The following is an 11140-nucleotide window of genomic DNA, read 5'->3' as shown; positions in this document are numbered from 1 at the left end:
AAAAAAAAAAAAAAAAAAGGTATTGTGTCCATCTATAACAACAATTAAAAAAAATATATATATATATATAAAAGAGCTGGAGATGAGTTGCTAGCTATGTATGCAAATCAAATCCATGATAAAATACAGAGAACTGCTCAGCAGAAAGTTCTGAAATACTAGTTAAGGTTTCGTACAGCTGATAGAGAAAATAAAGGTTCAAGCTGGCCCAAATTATTAAATTCTCACAGGATAAAATGTAAATACGAAGTTGAACTATAACATGAAATTTAATGCTGTAATTTCCATGTGTCCAATTACCTTTTCATACATTTATTAATCCTTTCACACTCTGTAAGTCATCCAAAGTGACCCATGTTCCGGCTTCCTGCTTTTGTTCATGCTGTCTTCTTGTCACGAGGGCCCTAGGTGTGACTGTTCAAACTGCAAAGCCCCGCTCAAATACTGTGCCCTTGAAGACATCTCTGAAATCTTTTTCCTAAACTCACTGTATTTGTGTCTCTTATAATATTTTATCAATTACTACATTTTACCCCCTACTTTTATTTTAAATGAACATGATCTTTCCTTCATGAGAAAATCTGGGATAAAGTATCTGCCTATTTCATAACCAAATCTACCATAATACCTAATCTTGCAGAGTAGGGATCTACTACATGAATGAATGCATTCTTTATCAACTTTGCAATTTAAATCTTTTTTGCTCTTTTTGGCACGAGAGCCAACAGTAACCCTTAAGTTAAACATAATAACTAGGGCTAGCATTTATTGAGTGCTTACTATGTTTGGGGCACTGATTTAAGTGCTTTACATATTATTTATTAACCTTTCGTGACAATATCATACAAAATAATTAAATATGTTCATTTTTCTCAGATGAGAAAGTTAAGTCCTAATGAAGTTATTTAATTTGTTCAAGGTTACAAATTAGGGGCACCGGGATAAAAATCCATGAAGTATAGTTCCAGGTTTAAGTTTTCTTAAGCCTTTACATAGTTTCCTATAAAATGTACATTTTGGCATGAAGTAAAAAATTAAGTACTTTATATACCTGTGGCTACTTGGTGGCCCAAGCCTCTGCTTCCACTGTGGATCATTACACACACTTGTCCCTTATGGTCGATGCCCATTTTCTTAGCAGCATACTCATTGAAAATCTCATCCACAACCTGGATTTCTGCATAGTGGTTGCCTGCTCCTAGGGTCCCCAACTGCAAAAGTAAAATATCTGGTAAGAGGTTCTATTCTTGTTTTTTTAAAAAATCAATTTAAAAAGCAAATAGGTAAAAACAAATGAACAACAAATAACCACACAAATAGTGTTTTATGTAACAAAAAATTCTAAGCCTTAGAAATGCTTTCATTTAAAACAATATTCCACACAAGAACAACAAAAAATATAGACCAAGCTCCTGAAGTCTGTTGTGTTATTAGATGCTTGAAGTATACAAACATAAAGAGCTTCATCAAAAAAAGTCATGCCATTAAGTGGTTCATGGGACATTTTAAACATGAAGAGAAAGTTTCAAATTCTGGGAAGAATGCTAGTGAATGCTGATTACTACATATGGTCCAAGTTCAAATGATTTTAAAAACATTTATAAATTCATGGACAACTGCTGCAATAATATATCCCATAACTGGAGCCAACAGATAAATTATAGAGAATAGCAGGGCTGGAAGAACCTTTAGAGTTTGCCTCATTTAGGTTTTCTTGGGTTTTGTTTTTTTTTTTTGGTAAATCTCTCTCTCTCATCTATCATCTACTTATGGTACTAGGGACTGAGCCCAGTGTTGCTCTATCCCCAGTCCTTGTATTTTTTATTGTGAGATAGGGTCTTGCTAATTTTCTGAGGCCGAGGCTGGCCACAAACTTGTGATCCTTCTGCCCCAGCCTCTGGAGTTGCTGGGATTACAGATATGCACCACTGGGCCTGGCAATCTTTTTTTATTTTATAAACATCTGCAAACTTCTAATAGCTTTTTAGAATGATACATAAAAAGATTCACATTCTTTTTTATATGCTACAAAAAACCCTGAGGAATAGCCAAAACAATCCTCAGCAAGAAAGGTGAAGCAGGAGGCATCACAAAGCCAGACCTTAAATTATAGTACAGAGGTATAGTAACAAAAATGGCATGGTATTGGCTCCTAGACAGACAATGCAGACCAATGGTACAGAATAGAAGACATAGAGACAAACCTACATAAACAGTCATCTGATACTAGACAAAGGTACCATAAACATACACTGGAGAACAGATAGTTTCTTCAACAAATGGTGCTGGGAAAACTGGAAATCCACACGTAATAAAATGAAATTAGATCCTTATCTCTCACCCTGCACAAAACTCAACTCAAAGTGGATGAAGGACCTACGCATTAGACCAGAGATCTGCTCCTACTAGAAGAAAAAGTAGGCCCAAATCTCCATCATGTTGGCTTAGGAACCAAATTCCTCAACAAGACTCCTAAAGCGCAAGTAAAATCAAGAATTAATAAATGGGATTGTATCAAACTAAAAAGCTTCTTCACAGCAAAGGAAACAATCAAGAACACAATCAAGAGGGAGCCTACAGAGTGGGAGAAAATCTTTGCCACCTTCACCTCATTCAGAGCATTAATCTCTAGGATAAAGAACGCAAAAAACTTAACACCAAAAAAACAAATACCCAATCAATAAATGAGCAAAGGAACCGAATGAACACTTCACAGAAGAAATATGATCAGTTAACAAATATATGGAAAAAAGTTCAACATTAGAGAAATGCAAATTAAAACCACACTGAGATTTCATCTCACTCCAGTCAGAATGGCAATTATCAAGAATACAATTAACAATAAATGTTGGTGAGGATGTGGGGAAAAGGTTCAGGCACACATGGCTGGTAGGACTGCAAACTGGTGCAACCACTCTGGAAAGAAGTATACTGATTCCTCAGAAAACTGAGAATGGAACCACTGTTTGACCCAGTTATCCTGCTGCTTGCATTAACCCCAAAGACTTAAAATCAGTGACATAGCCACATCAATGTTTATAGCAGCTCAATTCACAATAGCTAAGCTATGGAACCAATCTAGGTGACCTCAACAGATGAATACATGAAGACAATGTGGTACATATACACAATGGAATATTACTCAGCCATAAGGAAGAATAAAATTATGGCATTTGCCAGTAAATGGATGGAACTGGAGCCTATAATGCTAAATGAAATAAGCCAATCCCCCCAAAAAACACAGGCAAAATGTTTCTCTCTGATATGTGGATGCTGACTGACAATGGGAGTGGGAAGGGATGGAGATTCACTGGATAGGACAGGGAGGAATGATGGCAAGTGGGAAGATGGGAATAGGAAAGACAGAAGAATGAATCAGACATAACTTTCTTATGTTCACATATGAATACATGACCAGTATAATTCCACATCACGTACAACCACAAGAATGGGCAGTTATACTCCATGTTTGTATATGTCAAAATACATTACACTATCATGTATAACTAAAAAGAATATTTTAAAAAAAGTTATATGAAAAACCAAAACCACAACCAAAACCCTGAGGATATGTTTGTTTTTTTGCTAACTGAAAGATAACAGATTTCATCCCTTAATTAAAATAAAATATGAGAAATTAACATGTCACCCCTGCAGAGTAAGTTACCTGAGGAAGGCCTCTTTTCTTGGCCCTTGCAGAGACCTTGTTGGGGTCAGCTTGCAGCATCCTTCCATACTCCTCACAGTGCTCCTTGTCTTCAGCCCAGGCATAGCCTTCCCTTAGGGACCAGTCCACGCCCATCTCCAAGGCCTCCTCCAAGTCTCTGGGTGAGTAATAAAAAAGTGTTACTCATTTCACAGCAAACAACATCAATTCTAAAAAACACCTCATCTCAAAGGACAGAGGAACACGATGCAAATACTATCTTCGATGTACCTGGCTCACGCTGAATTTCATGCTTAGCAACTCTAGTTTTTTGAGCAAAGCAGTTGCATAAATAATTGCAATATGAAAATGGGAAGGCCTAATTCAACATGACTGCAGTTATACTTGATGTTCACATAGCTCTGTCAAGTCTTTCTTACTTTAGATTTGCCTCTTTTATCCTCAATCCTATGAAGTGGTGATCCAGCAAAGAAAATTGATAATTTCAATCAGATATTACCATCTACCAATACTTTTACCAGATACATGCCTTCAATAACAATTTACAGCTTTCAATGTTCCTTTCCCTACCAACCCAGATTGTCAGTCTATTTCAAACTTGTTTTTAAATCTTAGGGTGTTCTATCATTGAGGCACATCTCCAATTCTCTCTCTTTTTTTTTTTTAATATATTTTTTTTAGTTGCAGATGGACACAATATCTTTACTTTTGTTTATTTTTATGTGGTGCTGGGGATGGAACCCAGGGCCTCAAGCGTGCGAGGCAAGTGCTCCACCACTGAGCTACAACCCCAGCCCCCTTCTCTTTTTTAAAAATAGTTTTAGTTGTCAATGGATCTTTATTGATTTATTTATGGTGCTGAAAATCAAACTCAGTGCCTCACACATGCTAAGCAAGCACTCTACCACTGAGTCCCAGCCCTTTCTTTTTTTTTTTTTTTTTTAATCTTTATTTTTATGTGGTGCTGAGGATCGAACCCAGCACCTCACATGCGCTAGGCAAGTGCTCTACAATCTCAGCCCTCTTTTTAATTTTTCAAACAGGGTCCAAGTTGCCCAGGCTGGCCTTAAACTTATGATTCACCTGCCTCAGCCTCCCAACTTGCTGGGATTTCACGCTTGAACCACAATGCTCAACTAACATATTTATTACAACAAAACTTCTATCTAAAACATTTGTAAAGATGCTTGAAATTAATCTGTGTTACTTGGAAGCTTCTCAAAATGAGGTTACTTGTCAGGGACCATGTGAAAACATGGAACTGTCATCTTACTCCATGTGTTTTTAGTGGGAGGGAGTTGCAAAACAGGCAATAGCTAAAAACATTTTTATATTAATGTGTACAAATTTTTGAAAAGAATGAAAAAGTCACATGAATTTTAAAGACACAACAAAGGTGGCAAAGAAACATCTTTGACTCTCCTTGTTAAACACACTATTTTGAAAATGAAGTTCTCTGCAAAGTTTAAGGTGAGCTGCTTTACAGGATTTATGAAACAGTATGGTAGAGTTAATGGCCACCTGAGAGGCAGTTACACTTAATTCTCTACTTAGTTGAAGAGCACATTCAGTGCTGGCATTCAACAAGAAAACTGGATAAATGGGTTCACTGACAAAAGGCAGTGGGATTCAGAATATAGCCTCTGAAGAGTCAAAGGCTCTTTGGTTTGAATCCCTACATCACTTATTAAGCTTATTATCTTTCTTAACCTCAGGTTTCTTGTTGTAAAGCAGGGATAATAAGAGGGTTATTGTCTACAAGAAACAATACAATGCATAGTGCCTTACATATAAGAACTGCTCAAAAATGTTAGTGGAAATTACTCTACTATAAATATCCACATCACAGACTATTGTAATAAACGTCAGTTGACTAGCATCCACTCTAACAAATGGGCTGGATCTCAAGCTTAACAAAGCAGTTCACTTCTACTTCCAGAAAGTGACTGAGCACTCCCCATCTCGAGTATCCTACACTGTAAATGAAGCTGGAGGTCATGTGGTTGTTCTCTCTCCCATTCCATATCTGGGAAATGTGTGCTCTTACTTGGCATTCATTGGGATCACACCTTTTGATCCCACCCCAACAGGAATGTGGTCAAACATAGCTTGGGCGAGTTGCTCTTTCACAGGCTGGACATCACTCTCATCCAAATTGGTTCTCAGCAAGCGCACACCACAGTTGATGTCAAATCCGACACCACCTACAAAATACAGAAAAGCTGGTCAAATATTAGTAAATCCAGGTGATCAGACAGTCATGCGTACCTGCAGTTTCTCTTCATTAACCTAGCATTAAAGAGATACCCACTCTTTTTAAGATTACCATATTTTAATGTATTAGTTCTCTGAGGGGTGAAGTGTGATGACATTGAAATAATGTAAAGTAACATATATACTGTGGGCCTGGGAGACAGCGATGAACAGTAACAAGTAAAATCAAGATAAAAATGAGTAAAGCATCACTCTTTTTCCCTTAATTAGTCATCAGAGGTTGATAGATTCTATTAGTTTTTTTTTTTTTTTTTTTTTGTACCAGGGTTTGAACCCAGGGGTGCTTAACTACTGAGCCACATCCCCAGCCCTTTTTATTTTGAGACTGGGTCTTGCTAAGTTGCTTAGGACCTGGCTTAGTTGCCGAGGCTGGCTTTGAACTTGCGATCCTCCTGCATTAGCCCTCTGAGTAGCTGGGATTACAAGTGTGTACCCCTGGACCCAGCTCTATTGGTCTTTTGAAATAACCAACTTTTGGTTTTGCTGGTTCCTGGCTCGCCTCCCCTCTCCTTTTTTTTTGGTGCTAGGGACTGAACCCACGAGTGCTTTATCACTGAGCTATGTCCCCACTCCTTTTCATTAAAAAGAAAATTTATTTTTAAAAAATTTCTGAGACATCGCTAAGTTGCTGGGGTAGGACTCTGTGTTCATTTTTCACTCAGACCCTTTGAAAGTAAGGCTTTTACTTCTGGTGTAGAATGTTTTTACTGAACATACTCCGTAGCTACAGCAGTCCTGAATGTATAAACTACAAATGACCACAGATAAAACGATGAGAACAAATGCTTACCAAGTACCTGCTGTGTGCTCAACACTTGCCTAAGTATTTCACAAGGATAAACTCAATCTTTTTTTTTTTTTGGTGGTATATGGGGATTGAACCTGGTTGGGCTTGTTGGGCAAGCTCTCTTTCAGTGAGCTACATCCCCATGAACTCGGTCTTCATAACAAGGCTATGTGGTAAATGACACAGTTAGACCTCATTTGTCTACAAGAATATAAAATTAGCTGAGAAATATTTTGGTTTTGTTTGGTAGCCAATGTCTGAATAGCATTTGGCATTTTAGCGAGTGTCCAAAAAATTTTAAAAATGTATACTTTTGATGTTTTAATAGTCTCTGAATGTTTACAACCAATTTTCTCAGTAAACAAGAGGAAAGGTAATAATAGGCTGGGTGTGGTGGCACAGGCCTGAGGTGGGAGGATCACAAATTTGAAAGTCAGCTTAGATAACTTATCAAGATACTGTCTGAAAATGAAATTTTAAAAAAGGTTTGTGGCTACAGCTAAGTGCAAAAGTACTTGCCTAGCACATGTAAAGCCCTGGATTGAATCCTAGGTGTGCACACATGCATGTGCATGTAGATAGATACACACACACACACACACACACACACACAGAATACAAGACTGAGATAAAAAAAAAAAGTAGTGCTCTGTTTTAAAAGAGTAGGATCGATGGAGAGAAACTACACACTTACCTGGGGATACCACCGCTTCAGGATCATTCATATCAAAGGCAGCCATATTCCCAATAGCAAACCCATAGCCTGAATGGACATCAGGAAGCCCAATAGATCGCTAGAAGAGAATCAGACAGTGAAATGTAGCTATTTTAACCTGGAACTCTGGTTGCCAGATGGGCCTGATACTGTTTCTCAGGTTGCAGGCTGAGCTTTCCCAAGATCAAGATTTTTTTCACAAAATTCTATTGGTGAAAATTAGGTATAACAACTCCTAATCACAAAACTAAATACAGTGAGACAAAAAACAAAAAAACTTTCTCGTAAAAGTCTAATTATTAACTAAGGAAACCTAAGACAGAAAAGCCTCAGACTAACAGGTACAGGAGAACCATACGTAGCTTTAATATTTTAATACCTTTTAAAGGTGAGCTCAAGGATGACATTGACAAATCACAGTTGTGTCAAGTTAAGAAGAGGTAAATATCCATTACATGGCCATTAGAACTTAAGTAATCTATGAATATCACAGACAATGCACAAACCGTGCCTTTTCAACCTCTTCACAGCACAGTATAATAACTGGCATGAAGAAGGACTCAAAGGGGCTGGAGTTGTGGCTCAGTGATAGAGCACTTTCCTCGCATGCATGAGGCACTGGGATCAATCCTCAATACCACATAAAAATAAATAAAAAAATAAAGATATTAAAAAAAAATGTCTGTTAAATGGATCTGTTTTCCACATGTACCTTTAGGTGAAATCTGAATATCTGACTGTGGTGGGGCCCACTCATACTACCCACTTCCATCTGTTATTGCCATCGTCTCTTTTTTCTTTTTCAGTTGTAGATGAACAGAATATCTTTATTTATTTATTTATTTTTATGCGGTGCTGAGGATCAAACCCAGTGCCTCATGCATGCGAGGCAAGCGCTCTACCACTGAGCCAGAACACCAGCCCCTCTTTGTTTTTAAAACTATTTAAAATATATTATTTAGTTGTAGATGGACAAATTACCTGTATTTTACTTATTTATGTGGTGCTAAGGATCAAACTCAGTGCCTCACATGTGCTCGGCAAGCATTCTACCACTGAGCCACAACCCCAGTCCCTGCCCTCTTTTTCAGTCATGTCCAGAACAGCTATCACGTTCTCTCTCCATCATTTCAGTGTCCCAATCCTTAAAACTTTTTCTTTCTATTCCTTCCCCAAGTATTCTCTTAAATGGGGCCATGGCAAAACCTACAATGTTATGGTAGACTAATGCAGGAGTAATGATGTTTCTATGACAAAGAAATAAGAAAACATAAAAACTACTTTAAAGGTTATCAAATGCTTATAGATTCGAGCCAAAGGCAACCAGAAACTGAGACATATTAGCCAGGCCCAATTATTTCTTAGATCTCATGGTTAGTACTATATGCTCAAAGGTTACTGTTTAGATGACACCACTTTGAGTTAGGAATGGTCATTCATCCATTCAACATAATTCAGACAAGAAATATAACTGATTGAAGTTCTAAAATCTAACTCACATGAACAATTCCAGGCAAGGCTGCCACGTTGCCAATCTGTTTCATGGCTGGCAAAAAGCCACCAACACCTGAAAGTAAAAAGTCAGTCTTAGAAAAAAAGATATGTTTGATTTTCAGCATTAGTTACATTCATATTTCTAGACTGTATTACATGTTTACATGAATAATCTATGTAAAGAACCTAAAATGTATGGCACATAGTGTAGGATTAATGGTGGCAGCTTTGATATTATTATTTAAGGGTTAGCTGAGACACAAAGCAGGCCCACCCAGCTCCAAATCCTTTAAGTGCAAATGGCTAACAATGTGATCACAATTCAGGACTTTGGTCTCATTATGTCTTTTTTTTTTTCAAGTTGTAGATGGACAGGATACATTTATTTATTTATTTATTTATTTATTTTTATGGGTGCTGAGGAGCGAATCCAGTGCCTCACCCATGCTAGGCAAGCGCTCTACCACTGACCTATAACCCCAGTCCCTCACTATAAGTCTTGATCATTTCCTGACAATTACCATTTATTCAGGCCACAGGTTTAGGCAGATATTTGTAATACAACAAATGAAATGCTAATGTACTTACCACCACCTCGACAGGCATTCCTTAATTCCTCAAACATTAATTTCTCCAGAGCATCATTCACATAGAAAACTCCTTCAACCTGGTACCAAAGGAAAGGAAAAATGTTTCTAAGCATGTGTCCGTGAAGTATAGGCACACTGGACATAATACATAGTATATAATACTTATTTTATTTTGCTTTATTCTTTGTAAAACTTTCACATTAGCTCAAGCAAGAAAAAAAACCCAACTCCTAACAAAGTCTAAAAGATGTTCAAAGGGTTTCAGATTTGGGAGTATTTTGAATTGTATGGGTCAGGGCTGCTCAACCAGTGAAGTTTATGCAAATATGCCAAAATTTAAAAAAAACGGGGGCTGGGGATGTGGCTCAAGCACTAACCCGATAGCCTAGCATGCACCGGGTGCTGGGTTCCATCCTCAGCACCATATAAAAAATAAAATAAAGATGTTGTGTCTACCGAAAACTAAAAAATAAATAAATATTTTAAAAAATTCTTTCTCTCTTAAAAAAAAAAAAAACCCTCCCAAATCTGAAACTTTTCCCGTCCCAAGTACTTCAGATAAGGGATATTCAACCTGTAATTTGCAATGCTCAAAAACTGTTTTGTTTGAGGGGACAAGATAAATTTACTGTGAACATTATACAACACATGTGTGTAATAAAACATCATATGGTGCCCCATAATATGTATGATTTTTATTCACCAATTAAAATAAACAAATGAACACCCTGCCCCCATCAAGAGGGAAAACAGCACTGTTTTGTCACCGTGGGCTTTTTTTCTCCTTAGTTTGTAGCTAAAGCTGTGTGTGAATAGGGGTCATTTGATAACTTTGACACTGATTAAAAGAGTGGAAAGGTTCTAGGAACTTTTTACCAGGACACAGGACTGCATAGCCTAGGACACTTGCACAGCACCTTAGAGGGTTTCAAAGCAATGTCACCCACAGGTACCAAAACCTCACGTGCTTTGTCCTTCACGTTAATGGAAGCCATGAGCACACTAAGAGACAGCAAGCTCAGCCTTTCACACTCTAGAAGTGGGCTCCCGGGTCTCCATCATGATTTTGGCACAGAAAGAAGTAAACTGGACGTCAGGCCCCGGCTGAGCATCTCACTAGATGGGTCCGGAGAGCTGATCCTCAGGGCCCCCTGCAAAGCGCAGAGCAAAGACCAACCAACCCTGCCTTGCTACTCCTGACGGGTGGGAGGAAGGGAGTCACTGATGGAGAACCAACATGGAGCAGGGAGCGCTAAAGACTTGGCGGAGCGCAGAGCGGTCAGCACGCGTCAGAGGAGCGGAGTTCCAGTCCTGGCATCTCCCCCCGCGCCTCGGAAAGCCCGCGGAGGTCTCTGAGCACCAGGTACGAGACGCATCTTCAGACGCCCGCGAAAGCGCTCCGTGAGCGCCCCGCTTCGCTGGTCCCGGTGGTCGCGGGACCTCTCCTGCCCGAGATGGAGCGAGGAGGGCAGGGGAAGGGGGTCAGCCTGCAGGGTCGGGGGCGGACCCGGGCCGTATGGATTCCGGAGTCTCCGGGAAGGGGTGGGAAGGGGGTCGGGGAGGGGCTCGGGAGGGCAGGGTGGGGGCGGACCCGGGCTCGGGTGGGTTCGGGA

At 39.0% G+C, this 11140-nt stretch overlaps 1 protein-coding gene across 1 annotated transcript in view; it reads right to left on the bottom strand.

Moving 5' to 3' along the window:
* The window catches only part of Rtcb (RNA 2',3'-cyclic phosphate and 5'-OH ligase), a 21523-nt gene that overhangs the window by 9824 nt on the left and 559 nt on the right, over positions 1-11140 (bottom strand). Inside the window, exons 2-7 of the mRNA XM_015482798.2 lie at positions 9526-9604; positions 8943-9010; positions 7423-7522; positions 5715-5871; positions 3668-3824; positions 1052-1211 (exon numbers count right to left, since the gene is read on the bottom strand). Coding sequence (XP_015338284.1) covers positions 1052-1211; positions 3668-3824; positions 5715-5871; positions 7423-7522; positions 8943-9010; positions 9526-9604 — 721 coding nt within the window. The remainder of the gene's footprint in view (positions 1-1051; positions 1212-3667; positions 3825-5714; positions 5872-7422; positions 7523-8942; positions 9011-9525; positions 9605-11140) is intronic.

This window comes from Marmota marmota, unplaced genomic scaffold (genome assembly GCF_001458135.2).
Source record: "Marmota marmota marmota unplaced genomic scaffold, marMar, whole genome shotgun sequence".
NCBI classification, from domain to species: domain Eukaryota; kingdom Metazoa; phylum Chordata; class Mammalia; order Rodentia; family Sciuridae; genus Marmota; species Marmota marmota.
The sequence above is the reverse complement of the archived record's forward strand: the minus strand, read 5'-3'. Positions and strand labels throughout refer to the sequence as shown.